Source organism: Echinops telfairi, unplaced genomic scaffold (genome assembly GCF_000313985.2).
Source record: "Echinops telfairi isolate 266 unplaced genomic scaffold, ASM31398v2 ScPeMD7_6;HRSCAF=24_0, whole genome shotgun sequence".
NCBI classification, from domain to species: domain Eukaryota; kingdom Metazoa; phylum Chordata; class Mammalia; order Afrosoricida; family Tenrecidae; genus Echinops; species Echinops telfairi.
The window spans coordinates 21,531,163-21,547,934 of record NW_022103902.1 but is presented as its reverse complement, the minus strand read 5'-3'; the positions used below and the strand labels follow the sequence as shown (position 1 = coordinate 21,547,934).

The following is a 16,772-nucleotide window of genomic DNA, read 5'->3' as shown; positions in this document are numbered from 1 at the left end:
TTTATTCATGGGAACATACTTCTGCACATCTCTCTACCACCCCCTTTTCAGGGGGGAAAAAAAGTATTCAGTACCCCAGTACCCCCTGGCAATTAAAAACTACAGCACACACACCCCTGGATTGTTCTAGTGCCCGCACTGGAAAATACTGCCCTCCTATCTCCATCAAGTATGGAGGGATTTATGTAGCAAATTCAAATTAGTCTTTGTGTTGTATATAAGTATTAATGAGGAACAACAGCTACAAACATTCATTAATAATCAGCATGTGGAATATATAAAATTTGTATGAAAGAAAATAGGAATGTGTCAAAATGAAACAGAACACTTAAAAATTGATGTCCCAGAATGAGCCAGTTGAAATGAACTGGTATTTGCCCTTTTGAATCAGACAATCATATGATCTACTGTCCCGAGAAGTACAAACTAAAGTGAAATGGCATCACATTAAACGTCCACAAGGATGTTTCTGAGTTGTCCTGTATAGATCTATCCTGACATACAGTGCTATCTAGTAGGATAATACCCATAGGGCTACAAGAGAGACTAGTTAAGATGACTAATTTAAGTACTGCTACAAACCAAATTGTGTCCCTCAAAAACATGCTGTAATTCCTAACTTGTGGGTTAGGTACGGGGCTGCTATCTTCAAGGTCAGCAGTTCAAACCTACCAGTCACTACTCCAGAGGAGAAAGAGGAAGCTGTCTGCTCTGGTAAAGGTTTACAGTCTCAGAAACCCTACGTAGAGTCCTTATGAGTCTGGATCAACTCGAGGACACTGGGTTTTGGGGTCTGGATGCCTCTGGTTATGGTTTCATGTGGGAAAGAGCTGCTTTGTTGTTCATGAGGTAGGATTGGTGTCGGGAGCATTTGAGTCGCTATCTTTTCAGTGTTAAAGAAGCAAGCAAACTAAGAAGCAAAGACAAGGAAGAGAAATGGCAAGCCACACGAAGACCACCCAAGAGCAGAAGCTCAGAAGAGACAAGGCCCTTCCTCTACAGCTGACAAGAGAGAAAACCCTCTCACAGAGCTGGGGCCCTGTATTCAGATTTCTAGCCTTCTAGAAAATAGACTGAGAAAATAGATTTCTGTTTGTGAGTTACCCACCTGTGGTATTTTGGTTAAAGAAGCACTAGATAACAAAGACACACACTGGCCATGAATGCTACCGATGAAGACATGGAGGATGTTTGCCAACTTTTGCAGATGGGAATTGATCAAGCATGAAATCAAGATGCCTTGATAATTACTGGTGAATGGAAAGTGAAAGTTGGAAAGAAAGAAGGATCTGTAGTTGGAAAATGTAGCCTGAATGATAGCGACAATGCTGGAAATCACATGTTGGAATTTTGCAAAACCAGTAACATATTCATTGCAAATACCCTTTTCGACAACATAATCGGCCTTTGTACGTGTGGACTTCACCAGATGGAATGCACAGAAATCAAACTGACTACATTTGTGGCAAATCTGTGGGAAAAGTTCAGTATCATCATTCAGGAGAAGGCCAGGACCCGACTGTGCAACAGACCATCAATTTCTCCTGGAACATTCAAGTTGATGCTGGAGCAAATCCAAACATGTCCACAAGAGCCAAAGAGCCCCCTAGGGCAGATTCCACCATCTCAGAATCATTGCACTAGATCAGAAAGTAAAAATAAAATAAAAACCAGACCACTTGTAGGATGACACTCACCATCCTGTATATAAAGAAAGCAAACAGTCATTGAAAAGATAGGAGAGATACCGAAATGGATGTCAGAAGAGGCACTGAAACTTGTTCTTCACTGTAGAGTTGCTAAAGCGAATGAAGAAATAATGAGCTGAAAAGAGGGGAGCTGGGAGAGGGTGGGGCCCGTGAGCCAGGCGAGTGCCCCAGTGGCCACGGCAGTAGTGAGGCCTCATGGGTGGCTGGGCAGCCTGGCCTTCCACCTCCCTCAGGTTCCCGGGAAGGGAAGGCCATTGTGGGAGTAGCAGCAGTGAAGGGAAGGCCATCGTGGGAGTAGCAGCAGCCTCAGCAGCTGGGCAGGGGTGGGGGGGGTCCAGTGCATCTCTCATCTCAGCCTGAGCCTGAGCCTGGGGAAGGCCATGCGGGCCGGGGGGCTGGAAGGGAGAATGGGAATTCTCTTCACCAGGATGTGGAGACTGTTGGATTACCAGGAGCACAAAGGCATCATTGTTGGACTGGATAATGCAGGGCAAATTACCATCCTTAACCAATTTTCCATGAAGGAAGTTGTGCATACATCTCCTACAATAGGAAGTAATGTAGAAGAGATAGTAGTTAATAACAGACGTCTCCTCGTGTGGGATATCGGTGGCCAAACATCTATCTCTTCATTCCTCCTGGAATTCTTACTATACTAATAGTTGTTGTGGACAGTACGGGCAGGGAAAGGATTTCTGTAACTAGAAAAGAACTCTATAAAATGTTAGTACATGAGGACCGAAAGGAAAATTAGGTTGCTGATTTTTGCTTAAAAAAAAAATGTTAAAGAATGCGTGACTGTAGCAGAAATCTCTCAGTCTTTGAAGCTCACTTCTATTAAGGATCATCAGTGGCATATCCAGGCATTGCTGGCGAGGGACTGTGCCAAGGGCTTGGATGGACGATGTCACGACTTAAGATTAGATGATCTCTACTGCCCTTGTCTCATAGACTTTGTATAAAGTGCTGGACTTTATCTGAAAACTGTAAAAATCATGGTTTAGATATATTTATAATAAACATATTCAAACTTTTTCTATAAGAAAACAAACAGACAAAACTAAGACCACTATTTGGGGGCAGAGGGGGATGAAGTCTCACCTTTCCAATTTGCATTTTCACGAGTTCTTCCACAGTAAGGTCCTGAAGCTGTGGTTGACTGTGTTTCCTCATCATCGATCCTCTCAGGACCTTGTGTAGCCTGTGGTCAGTACAAAGGAGAGGAAGACCTTTTTAACGTTGAGAACTTTGTTATCAGTATCACCCTCCCTAGTTGAATATTGTTCTCTTCTTGTTTCATTACGTTGATGTACAAATCAACACAGATACTCAGTTTCCAATATTTTAAAATGTAATGTTGCTATTGAAAACTATTTTACATAAGGCTGTGTATGTTTCATGTATATAGCTCAAGTTCAAGCTAATAACTTTGACTTATGTTCTAAAGAAATTTTGTGAATAACACAATTATGACCATAATAACATGAGTGATGACACTGGTATTGTGTTACTTTGTACTTTACCCCTTATGTGCATTGTATTTTACTAACCAATCTCTAGAATCATTGAGATCCTTTGAAAGAAAATAGAAAAAGGTAAGACAACTTGAAATTTTATACATTTTCTTGTTGATCAAATAGAGAATGGAAACATGCCATTATCAAATCCTAATGAGCAGAATTACAGTGATAAAATTATTGCATTTATTGGTCCATTGCCACTTACCTTTCTAAATAAACTTAGCCCATTATTCAGTCACTTAAAAAAGAGAGAGTGTGTGAGGGCTAGGAAAAAAATGAGGAGCTGATGCCAGGGGTTCAACTAAAAGGAAAATGTTTTGAAAAATATGATGACAACATATGTACAGATGTGTTTGACAAAATGGATATATGTATGCATTAGGATAAGAGCTGTAATAGTCCCCAATAATGTCAAATTTAAATTTTAAAAAGGAGAGAAAGTAAATGTGCAAGGACTTGAACTTAGAAAATTTACAGGAAGTACATGCTCAGAATTTTTCAAGTTGAAAGAAGCATAAAAACAAAAAGAATGCAAGTCTTGAATTGCAATATTGAAAGATGCTATGGATAAAAAAAATCGAAAGATGTTGAAAGCATTAAAAAAAGATAGAAGGAATACTCCATCACCAAAAAGAATAAATAGATGTTCAACCATTTCGGGAGCAGCCTATGATCAAGCATGGATGGAATTGAGGAAAGAACTCCAAGCTTCACTAAAGACACTAGTGGGGGTGGGGGGGGCGGGGAGACACTAGTGAAGAGCAAGAATCTGGAAGTTGATAGAATACTAACTGAGACTTTTCAACAAATAGATACAAGACTGAAAGCACTCATCTATGCCAAGACCTTTGATGAAAAGAGATCCATACCTGTATCTATTCCAATGTAAGGTAGCTCGACAAAATGCAGAAACTGCCAAACAATATCATCGACATCACATTCAAGTAAAATTTTTATGAAGATAATTTTAAAACAGTTGCATGAATAGAAAGCTATAAGAAATTCAATCCAGATTCAGAAGATGACATGGAACAAAGAATATGTTCAGTTGGATCTTGGCTGAAAGCAGAGAATGCTTGGGTGGTATTTACTGCTGTTTTATGGACTATGCTAAGGCATTCAACTGTGTGAGTCATAACAAAGTATGGATAACATTGTGAAGGAGGGGAAATCTAGAACACTTCATTGTGTTCATGTGGAACCTGTGCACAGAACAAGGGGCAGTCATTTGAACAGTACAGAAGGATACTTCATGATTTACAATCAAGGAAGGTGTGCCTCAGTTGTAGCTTTTCACCACACTTACTCCATCTGCATGCTGATCAAATAATACGAGCGCTTAAGTATATGCAGAACAGGATATCAGAATTCAAGGAAGATGTTAGCACCCTGCAGTTCACAGATAGCACAATTCTCATTGAACAGGAAGTGGACTTGAAGCACTTCCTGATGAAGATTAAAGACTACAGCATTCAGTATGGAGTACATCTCAACATCAAGAGAACAAGTGTCTTCAGAACGGGACTACTAAGCAACCTGCGACAAACAGAAAAAGACGGAAGTTGTCAGGGACTTCATTTTACTTGGATCCACAATCCATACCCCTGTATTCAGGATTTCAAAAAACTCAAACAATGTCTTATATTGACTAAATTTCCTGCCCAAAACTTCTTGAGGATGTTAGGATGTTAAAAAGCAAAAGTGTCACTTGGAAGACTAAGATACACCTGACCCAAGCTACGGTACTTTGAATCACCGGATATGCATGGGAATGAGGCAAGGAAAACAAGAAGAATTGATACCTTTGAATGATGATGTTAGCAAAGAATATTGACTATGTCACGGACTACCAGAATAACCAACCTAGCTTGGAGAAAGTACAATCAGAATGCTGCTGAGGAGGAAGAATGATGAGATTTTTGTCCTATGCATTTTGGACATATTATCAAGAGGGACAAGTCCCTGGAAAGGACATTATTCTTGGTAAAGTAAAAGGTCAACAAACAAGAGGAAGACCTGCAGAGACAATCAACGGAGTGCCGGCAACAATGGGCTCCAGCATAACAATAGTTAGGAGGATGTGGTTGGACCAGCCAGTTCCATTCGGTTGCGGAAAGAACTCCAAGCTTCACTCAGAGAACGCCCTGCCTTCCCCATACTGTCACTGTGAGGTGGGACCCACTCAGCAGTAACTAACAATAAAGATAGAAAGAGACTTCAGAATGTTCATGGGGGAAAAAAATAGAATGAAAAGATACGGAATTTTTCCATGAATTTTTACAAGCCCCCTCATATTAATGATTTATGGAAAATTACAAATTACATCTCATTTTATCATTCTTATTCATGCTAGACCATTTATTTAAAATATGAACCCACATAATGCATGTGTTTCTATGTATGTGTACACACAGATATGTAGCTAAATGTTCTAATATCCCTGCTATTTCTGCAGTCGACTTCCCTGCTCCGATTATAACTGACTTGGGAAACATATCTAAAGACAGTAAGAAGATACTTTGTTCAACCTCTGGAGGTTTCCCAGAGCCTCGCCTCTCTTGGTTGGAAAGTGGAGAAGAATTAAATGCGACAAACCAGATAGTTTCCCAAGATCCTAAAACTGAACTCTACAATATCAGCAGTGAACTCCATTTCAATATGACTAGAAACCGTACATTCATCTGTGTTATCAAGTACAGAGACAAACATGAAGTGTCACAGACCTTCCGCTGGATAATACGTAAGTGACATGGTTTGGGGAGGTTTCTACTAAATAGAATTTTACAAGACATTAACGGCCAGATACATTTCATAATTGCGTGCATAAACTCTACTGGTACCTTTCACTCAGCAAATAAAATGATAGTAACGTGCTGTCGTGACCTATGAGGGTTCACTGTACAGACGTGTAGCTATAAAATTACTAGACTAACTTTATTAGTGGTATAGAATGGTTACTAGACAGTGGTAAACACATAAGAGTTGACACTATTATGTTTCCCTCTACAGCCAAGCCTCCTCCTGATAATCCGTTTCCATCCTGGGTCATTAGCCTCATCATCATCCCAATTTTTGTTATTTTGGGGATCATCACATACTGCTGGAAACGCAGTAAGTACTCTTGTACTACCATCAGAATCTCAATTCCTGGAAACTCAAATGATATCTGTATAGTTCAACATCTCTTTGAAGTGTTAGCCTAATCTGTTCTCATGTTTGAAGCAAGTCTATGGAGACTTGAGCATTTCCGGTTACTGGTCTCCCAGCAGGTTCTAGTCGTCCACTGAACAGACATTTCTTAGGCACCCACTAAGTTTCTGACCCGCTGCCAGGCACTGGAGTCACCGAGAGGGGAAGGCACTGCCTTCAAGCTACCTGCCAGTTGTATCCATTTTTTTCCTCTAGCTTTACAATATTTTCCTAGAGACACTGAGACCTCTTTCTTAATTGATATGAAGGCATTCTTCATAGTAAGTGATATTCTAACATTGGACTTACAGGTGAAGGAAAAATAGAATAATGACATTTGGAGTATAAGAATCATTTTCTTTGAGTGGACTAAGATGTGCTAATGACACACTATATGGTTCCAGGTGGTTTGTTTTTTCACCAATTTTCATTTCTTCAGAACACATTTTTTAAGTCTCTGAGAGTCTAAAATCGGAGACACATTATGTGTTAAAATGGAGCTGCCTGAAAACAGAGCCTTAACTTCATCTTAAAGTCTTGACATGAGTGTAGAGACCATGTTGGATTTGAACGATTCTTTTTCTAATAGCAGGTTCTCTAACTTCTGTACTAACCCAACCATATACCCTAAAGGAAGTTTTTTTTCTGAAGTCAGACCGACGTAGGCTATCCCAGCCTATTCCCAGGAATCTTTCCTGTATGAGCAAACAGATGCAGGATGCCAGAAGAGTCCTGACTTGCAGCACTGTTGATAATGACTTCCTTACAATGGACTCACAAGAGAAGAAATGCTGGAGAAAACAGCATTTTAATAACAAACTCCCGGAAAAACATGTCTTCCATTGTCCTTTGACTATCTTGTAGTTAACTGGAAAACACAAAGGCTTGCAATAACATTGCAAAAACATAGCCTCAATTAATCATGCAATCCCACATACGTTGTCCACCAATCCTGCCTTCAACTTCCTGGTTGTCTTTCGACTGATCATGATCTTGCTTCAACTGATTAAGAATATTATTTGGTTGAGTGGCCATCTTTGTCTTGTGAATTTGGACATTTTCCTGGCCTGAACCATCTCTGGACTTTCAATAAATCTCTTCATTTTACTCTTATAGGTGTGTATCCCCACAAAAACTCTAGGACAGACCACAAGAACAGGGATGTTTGAGGAAATATTTCTAGGCTGTTTTCCTTTATGAATTGATAGGCCTGGCCTTCGACATCTGCCCTTCTCAGCCTCTGTAATTAAAATGGAAGAGGAACTGCTAGGCCAGAGATAAGGCCAAAATCACTGTGAAGGTGGATCAAGCCTTCTTGCAATAGAAATCGTGTATGCTGAGCAAATAAAAATAGACCAACATCTGCAATTCCTTAATCTTCAGTACAAAGAAATCAAGGTTCAGTGAAGTCACTAGAGGCTATTTTATTCTCCTCTTCCTCCTCCTCCTCCTCTTCCTCCTCCGTCTTTGTTTTCACTAGAGGTTCTTTGATGTGAACAATTTACCCTACGGTAGGATGAAGGGGTCTGCTGGGCTCACAGACCGTCAAGTTCAGGATTTCTCAACCTTAGCACCGATTAAGTCTTTCTTTTAGGGGGCTGTTTGGTACATTGTAGCATCTTTATCGGCATCCTTAGCCTCTAGCTAGTAGATGACAGCAGTATCTCACCCAGTTATGAGAACCAAAAATGTCTCTAGACATTGTTAAATGTTCTCCAGGAGGAAATCCTCCAAGTTGAGAATGTCTACTCTAGTTCTAAGGCAGTCGGAAGGCTTGCTAAATATCTGGACATGATTGAAGGGAAGCCCGCCTCTCATTTTTATTTTAGTTTGTGCTGTGTTCAAACGACCTGCCACAAGACCACGAGGAAGGAGGAATGAGAATGAAATGGAAAGAATCTCCCCGGTCGACACAGATCTTCAGGAGCATCTCTCTGAACAGAACATTGGAAGACAGACTTTTCCATCTCCTTCCTTTCCAATATGAGAGCTAGGTGGAACATGAGGCACAATCTTCTCTTCCTTTCAGTACTAAATTCGAAACCATTTGCATGACCTGCTATCCCACCGTCCCCCAAATCTCATTCAGAGACATGATCCCTGACATGCTGCTCCTTTCTTCCCACATACAATGTGCTTACTGCAACCTCCTTCATTGCTGGCCACTCTGCCAGCTTGAAATGCTCTCCTCTTATCAGCCAGCTCAGTGTCTTTTGTTACCCATAAAACACTAGTTTAAGCTCATCTTGAAGGCTCCGCTTCCTAGACTAATTCCTCATTCCGATCATTTCTCTTGCTGTGTATATCCTGGAGTGGAAGACTGATGGAGACAGACGATGGTCACTTATGGGTCACTTTGGACTAACACGGTAACCTCCTCCTCAGTCTTTCCACTGCCTGCCAACAGAGCCCTCCTGTCGATCCAACCATAAAGTATTACTTTTCCCATGTCCTTTTTTCCACTCAACCAACAACGTAGAAGGGATTCTAAGTGCCTACAGGAAAAAAATCAAAACATAACTTCTTACATTCCAGCTAATTGTTTTTCACATGGCCTGATTTCCAGATCTCAAGTATGAACATACTAGATGTCAATAAGCTGGAGCCTTAGTGGCATCGTGGGTTATGTACTGACCCGCCAATCACAAAGTCTACTGTTCAAACCACCAGTCACCCCTGGGGGAAAGATGAGCACCCTCTCATATACCTCTGCAGCCTGGGAAACCCCAGAGAGTTCTGCTCAACCTGACTGGATCTCACTAGAGGGTCGCTATGAGTGGGGATTGACATGACTGCAGTGAGTTTGAGTTTTTCAGGCTTTAGATTTGCTCTGATTGACTCAGCAAACAGTAGGATAATTACTTCCTGGGCTCTGGAATATTCATTCTGCTATGCATCCTAACATAGCATTTGCTTTCATCATCATCCCACTGTTAATTGACATCAACTCTGTGTTCTCCTAAAATCATCAGATCTCTTCATATAAGAGAAACATTGGAACCCAAGAAACTGATGTCAAGTCCGGATGGCTGCAGTCTCCAAATTGGGTTCAGCTTTAACTTTTGAACCCTGGATGACACCAGCATAGGAAATGAGGATCAGTAGAATTGCCTTTAGAGATCAAAGAAAATGAAAATTAATAATAACCCCTTGGAATTACATGACAGTTTACATTTTGGAAAGGCATTATCTCATTTTGAACATATAAAATATCTACGAACAAGATCTTTCTAGCTCCATTTTATGGGAGAGAAACTGAGGCTCCCAGATTGAGTGATTCATTTAAGGTGAAGTAGATAAGAAACAAAACCAGGCTCAATCTGAACATGGAGCTTAGGAATCCATTCAATACACTGTAACAGCCTACGCAATTTCCCCAAAATGGTCTCCCAGCTTCCTGGCCTGCGCCTTTTTCATTTCATCTTCCTGCTCACTCCCCAGTACGCCCTTCCTAGGATGTTTCCCTTAGTTCTGAGACCACCTGAAGTTCCCTGCTTTTCCCTATCTTAAAATTCTCCTGCTCATTCTGTTGATGCGGCACAAGGAAGCCATGTCTCCAGTCTTCGACATGAAGCCTCGGTGACCCTCTTGTCCATTTCAAGCAGTTCCGACTTCTGCAACTCCGTGGTATGTACATGCTGTCTATGGCACATGCCACCTTGAGTTTATGTAAATGTGACATGTCTGATATCCTTTGCCAGACTGTTTTTGCTTGCCTCCTACATATAGACGAAAGCCTTATCAAAAACATTGGATTATTTTATGAGAGCTGAGGCTTAGTTAACATTTGTCCGATGCAGATTGATAAATTTCTCAACTAGGAAAAATTAAGCTAGTGTGTTAGACAGGGCTCTCTAGAGAAACAAAACCAGGACACTGACTATATATATATATATAGACATACACACACACATACACTTACTGTGTGTATATATATACACTATGTATATATATATATATGTATAAAACACTGACTATATATATACAGTACGAAGGAATATAACAGCTAATTAGTCCACACAGAAATACAGAGGGCTCAGTTCAACTCACTTCCTTGGAACAGTTAATATACTGAAAGTCCTTCAACTCATGAGGGCTGCTGGGTCCAAGACCAAGGAAGCAGACAGCTGAGTCTACCCAAGGGCAAGGCAGGTGCAGCGAACAGCAGGGCGGGTCGCCAATAGTCAGCAGCTCAGGAGCTTAGCGAAGCAGCCCTGGATGGGATATCAAACTCAAGCAATGCAAGATGATAGGATCCGCCAGCCTCAAGCTGAAGCAATATATACACCAGCAGTGTGGTGAAGCAGGTCTCGAAGGCACCTCTTAGTTTTAGTGACACAATCCAAGGGTTGACTGTCCCACAGGTAGTGTAGCTCACACGTTGAGGCAGAGAACTAGCTAAAGCAGCCACATACTCGTCTGATCACCAGAGAGCAAGAGAGAGTAGGGTGGGCTTGCCAAGCCATTTATATCTTTGCCCTCCAATCAAACTGGGACCTTATTAATCCCACATGTTCCTATTGGCTAGGTTGGCACAATAAACCTACCTATCACAGCTAGTTCCAAGAGCTTGCCCAATTAGAAACAAAAAAATATGGTCAAGTAAATTCTGACTCATCATGGCCCTACAGTATAGCATAGAACTATCCCTATCGAGTTGCCAAGGCTGCAAATATTTACAGAAGACTGGAACATTGAACAACTGGTGATTTACAACCACCAAACTTTTGGGCAGCAGGTCAAGTGCTAAACCTCTGTGCCACTAGGACTTCCTTTATATTTTTTGAAGGAGCTCTGGTGGTGTTTGAGGCTGCTAACCTCAAGGTGGGTGATTCAAACCCAGCCTACCAGTCACTTTCATCAACTCCAAAGGAGAGAGAGAAGGCTGTCTACCACCACCACCCCACCCCACGAAGATTTAGTCTCAGAAACCCCTTACTGAGTTGGTGTGAGTCAGAATTTACTCAATGGCACTGAGTTTAGTTCTACATTTTTGTTGGTATCTAATCCACATTGGTTTAGGTTTTTTAATTCTTTAAGGGATCCCTGTGGGTTAAGTGTTGGGCTGCAACCCAAAAAGGTGGTTCTAACCCCACCAGGTGCTCCTCAAGAAAAAGATGAGGCTGTCTACTTTGATAGAGATTCACAGCCTCAGAAACCCTACGGAGCAATTCTAGTGTGCCCTGGAAATTCACTATGAGTCTTAATGGCAGCGGGTTTTCTATTCTTTAGTAATAAAGATTAATGTCTATGACATCACCTCATGTCGGAGAGACTCTTGATCGTGAGGTACGAAACAAAGTTTGTAAATGTTTCCCTCCCTTGTGAATTTAAGGTTTACAGTACCTATTTGTTTGTTTCCTCAGGTCCCACCTGCATCTGTCCTTGACCTTGGAGCTTCCTCTGATGGCAGGAGTGCCCCAGCTTGCCTTTCATGTTTATGTGTTCTCTAGAAGCATCTTCACTTTAGTGACTTTTCAAGAAATGGCGAGAGGAGCATGGAAGGGTCAGAAGTAGATCTGGTGATTTTGATTTAGCATTTAGGAATACAAGTAACAAAACCCTTGCTTTGTAATTTGCTCATCTTACATGTCAGAGGAAATTAGGTTTCAATGAAACTTGCTGTTAAGGTGGAGCCACCTAGGCTCCTTTGCAGAGGGTTAGTTTGGTTTAAAGGTTCACCCTCTATTGGTTCATATTGGACTAATAAGCTCTTTGAATAGCTTTATGCTATTTTAAACTCATTTGTAAAATATTTTTATGAGAAAGTTCTCATTTTAAATGAGATGATTTTTTAAAACAATTTTATTGGGGGCTCGTAAAACTCATCACAATCCATCCATCCATCGTGTCAAACACATTTGTTGCCCTCATCATTCTCAAAATATTTGCTTTCTACTTGAGCCCTTGATATCAGCTCCTCATTTTTCCCCTCCCTAACCACAACCTCCTCCCTCATGAATCCGTGATAGTTTATAAATTATTATTATTTTGTTATGTCTTACACTGTCCGACGTCTCCCTTCACCCACTTTTCTGTTGTCTATCCCCCAGGGAGGTTATATGTAGATCCTTGTAATCAATTCCCCCTTTCTCTCCCACCTTCTCTCCACCCTCCCGGTATCGCCACTCTCACCACTGGTCCGGAGGGGTTCATCTGTCCTGGATCCCCTGTGTTTCCAGTTCCTATCTGTACCAGTGTTCATCCTCTGGTCTAGCCAGATTTGTAAGGTAGAATTGGGATCATGATAGTGGGGGGAAGGAAGCATTTAAAAACTACAGGAAAGTTGTATGTTTCATCATTGCTACACTAAAATGAGATGGTTTTTATTGATCTGTCTTATTGAATGTTATTAAATTTTTTTTGCCTTGTATGTCACCCTCGTTGTTGTCTTCTCTTTTTTAACAGTTTTATTGACACTTCATCCACATTTCATACCATTCAAAAGTTCAATCATACCAAGAAGAGTTGTACAATCATTACCACAGCAGGGCGGTGGGGCGCAGGAGCAGGGTAAAAGAGCAGCCTTTCAGGGTATTTCAAATCTCTGTGTGAGGAAGTGTGGGTAAAGGTGTTGGTTGACCCCATTGGCTGAATTAAGCCCACCTGGGTGCGGCCACAAGCCTGGGCCTCATTTCGGACACCCAGGTGGACCACAGACCTGTCTTGGGGCCTGAATTGGAGCATGCCCAGTTTGGGGGTCTTCATGGGTGTTTAATGGTCGCCTGAGTCCTTCCAACCTCCTTTATAGGAGCCTTCGCAGCCATGGGAGGGACAACCCCCTGGCCCTGTCTCTAGCTCCCTCACAAAACAACTTTAGATGACAAAATAGTTTCGCTTTCTACACTGTGGGAAACTGAGAACCTGGAAGAGTATAGATGACATGCTCCTAGCACTCATGACCACACGGCTTGTCATGCCAGCCCTAGCGATTGGCACCCCACCACAGTCCTGCGGGCTGGAAAGCACCAAGTGCACATGTTCCAGGAAGGGCATTTCTCCACCTCCACCCTCCATTCAATGATCATAGGAATCGGTCTCTCCCTGGCTCCTCGCTTACAGCAGTTAAAAGATGCCTATCGCTAAGAGTATCCGCTCCCTGTGTCTCTTATTCTTTTTTTTTTTTTTCAATTTTAATTTTTTTTCTTTTTTAACATTTTATTAGGGGCTCATACAACTGTTATCCCAATCCATACACACATCAATTGTGTAAAGCGCATTTGTACATCGTTTCTCAAAACATTTTCTCTCCACTTAAACCCCCGACATTAGGTCCTCATTTTTCCCCTCCCTCCCGTGTCTCTTATTCTTAAGGAGCAATTCAATTAGGACCTCTTGTCTTTTGAGAACGCATTGCCCACTTTATTGTGTGTGCAGGCCTCAGTACAATAAAACGCTGTTGTTGAGTAAAATTTGGACCCTCTCTTCTCTGGATAATGGAGAGGGGTACCCTTGTCTCCTCTACTTTCCAAAATTGCACAGTTGCTCCTCAGGCTCCTGTTCGACTGTGGGGCTGGACCCCGCACCACACTTACAGATTTTTAATTACTATTACAGTCAGGCATGGATGCAGAACTTGGAACCAATTCTATCATATTTACATTGCCATAAGCCCTGGTGGTGTAGTGGGGTACACATTGGACTAATAACCCCAAAGTCGGCAGTTTGAACCAACAAGTGGCTCTATGGGAGAAAGATGGGACTTTAGAAAGATTTATAGCCTTGGAAAGACTTACGACCTTGGAAACCCTCAGGGACAGTTCTACCTTGTCCTCTAGGCTCACTATGAGTTGGAATCGACTGGATGACCATACGTTTCGTTTACTGGTTTTTAGTAATTGCAGTAACTGGCTTATTAGTAATTGCAGCTCTAGTGGGACTAATCCAATGATTTGCATCTATTACCCTGTTTCCCTGAAAGCAAGACATGCCCCGAAAATAAGACCTACTTACAGTTTTGCCTCTCACTGAAATATAAGGTAAACCCCCGAAAATATGACCTCCCCCAAAATAAGGCCCCCCGAAGCAACCGTAACTCTGGACTCTGGACCGTAGTGGCGGGCGCTGCCGTGCAGCTGACTGTTGGCCGCAGCACAGCCAGAGCAGACAGGAAGTGCGAGGTCTCTTTTAATAAAACAATAAACAAATGTGTACCATATTCTTCTTCATGGAAAAATAAGACACCCCCTGAAAATAAGACCTATTGCGTCTTTGGGAGCAAAAATTAATATAAGACACTGTCTTATTTTCGGGGAAACAGGGTAAACTAGAGCAATCACAGGAAGAGTTCTCTTCTGATTCATTACATTTTGAAAAGAAAGTGAATTTTTGGATTTGTCTTTAGCAATTCACAAATCCTTTTCTTTTCATCTTTGGTGAGCTTTCATTTCCGCATTCCACTTGGTTGCTGCCATCTCATTTTACCTGAATATAAAATTATGGCAGTTTTGAAAGTTCTGTCACAGCAAATAAATTTGAATAATTAAAAATACATAAAATGTACAAAGCAAGTAGAATTTATCACATAAAACGTCCATTCAAATTAGAATGTTAACATAAAATTTACCATTGAAAACTAGTGTAGAATAACATATCTAGAACATGTTATTTTCTTCTTCATTTGAATGTTAACAAAATTATTACACAGTTGATGTAACAATAGCACCACTCCTTTTTCCCCCACTAAATTGTATACCTTTAATAGATATATATTTTTAATAAATCATTTTATTGGGGGCTCTTACACCTCTTATAACCCATACATCAATTGTATCAAATACATTTGTACATATGTTGCCATCACCATTTTCAAAACATTTTCTTTTTACTTGTGCCTTAGGTATCAGTTCCTCGTTTTTTCCTTCCTCCCCCAGCCTCCCACCCTCATGAATCCTTGATAAATTATAATTTTCATATCTTATACCATCCTGTCTCCCTTCACCCACATTTCTGTTGTTCATCCTCTCGCGGGTGTGTTGTGGTAATATGTCAATCATTACAATCGGTTCCCCAGTTCTCCCCCTGTTGTTTTCTCTTTGGGATTGTTTATCCTGCCAATCTTATATGGATAGACATGAGAAGATAAGAAAGAGAGAGAGAGAGAGCTTATAAATAGTTGTCCCCCGTTTGAGGGAAGCTTCCTGTGTTGAGGGTTAATTTACAGCTTAGGGAAAGCTGTTCAGGTAGCATTTAACAACTAGCTGTTGCTTAACAGGCTTCACCCACTAAGGCAGTGGTTCTCAACATTCTTTAAACCGTTCCTCATGTTGTGATCCCACTTTTAATTGTAATGTTTCTACATGTAATGTAATATCATATAAATTTTCTGTGATGTATTTTCATTGCTACAAATTCAACATAGTGAAAGCAGTGATTAATCACAACCATATGTAACTATATTGTGAAATTTCTAATGATAAATAAAAGGCAATCTTGCCCAAAAAATAAATAAGTAAATAAAATAGTTGTCTACTGACCTTTATGTTCTCCAATCGGGTCTGGTGAGGTAACACCACTTCTTGATGTGCAAGTTTGTTTTTTGAGTCGTAGGAATTGTCAATGTCTTCAAAAAAAGCCAGTTTGAAAGGAAATGAGCAATAAAATACATTTAGATCTTTGAAATGTTCATTTCTTTCCTTGAGGAATTGGTCAATCTCCTTACACTGAGATAAATATAATGTTCTGATAAATGCCCTCTGATGCCCACCTTCTCTCCACCCTCCCAGTAGCACCACTCTCACCACTGGTCCTGAAGGGATCATCTGCTGATATTCCTGTGTTTCCAGTTCCTATCTGTACCAATGAACATCCTCTGGTCTATCCAGATTTGTAAGGCAGAATTGGGATCATGATAGTGGGGGGAGGAACCATTTAAGAACTAGAGGAAAGTTGTATGCTTCATCATTGCTACCCTGCACCCTGACTGGCTCGTCTCCTCCCCACGACCCTTCTATAAAGGGTGTCCAGTTGCCTACAGCTGGGCTTTTGGTCTCCACTCTGCACTCACCCTCATTTACAATGATATGATTTTTCGTTAGGAAAACATCTTTAGTAATGACCTTTCAGACAAAGGCCTTATTACTAAAATCTACACTACTCTGCTAGCTTCCAAAAAGAAAAGATCTCATTGCCCAGTGAGGAAGTGGGCAAAGGACCTGAACAGAAGTTTCATAGTGCAGAAATCCGAATGGCCAATAAAATATATGAGAAAATGTTCCCGATCTTTATCCATAAGAGAAATGAAAATTAAAACAATGAGATACCACCTAACACCCTCAAGGATAGCCCAATTCAAAAAATCAGAAAGCAACAAGTGTTGGAGGGGCTGTGGTGAGACAGGAACTCTCATCCACTG

At 41.0% G+C, this 16,772-nt stretch overlaps 1 protein-coding gene and 1 pseudogene across 1 annotated transcript in view; one reads left to right on the top strand and one right to left on the bottom strand.

Annotated features, from left to right (window-relative positions):
• Positions 1–2,116: 2,116 nt before the first annotated feature.
• On the top strand, positions 2,117–2,637 carry LOC101654101 (annotated as a pseudogene).
• Positions 2,638–2,709: 72 nt separating this feature from the next.
• The window catches only part of TIMMDC1 (translocase of inner mitochondrial membrane domain containing 1), a 63,210-nt gene continuing 49,147 nt past the window's right edge, over positions 2,710–16,772 (bottom strand). Inside the window, exons 7-8 of the mRNA XM_004706497.2 lie at positions 2,811–2,910; positions 2,710–2,745 (exon numbers count right to left, since the gene is read on the bottom strand). Of these exons, the coding sequence (XP_004706554.2) occupies positions 2,710–2,745; positions 2,811–2,910 (136 nt within the window). The remainder of the gene's footprint in view (positions 2,746–2,810; positions 2,911–16,772) is intronic.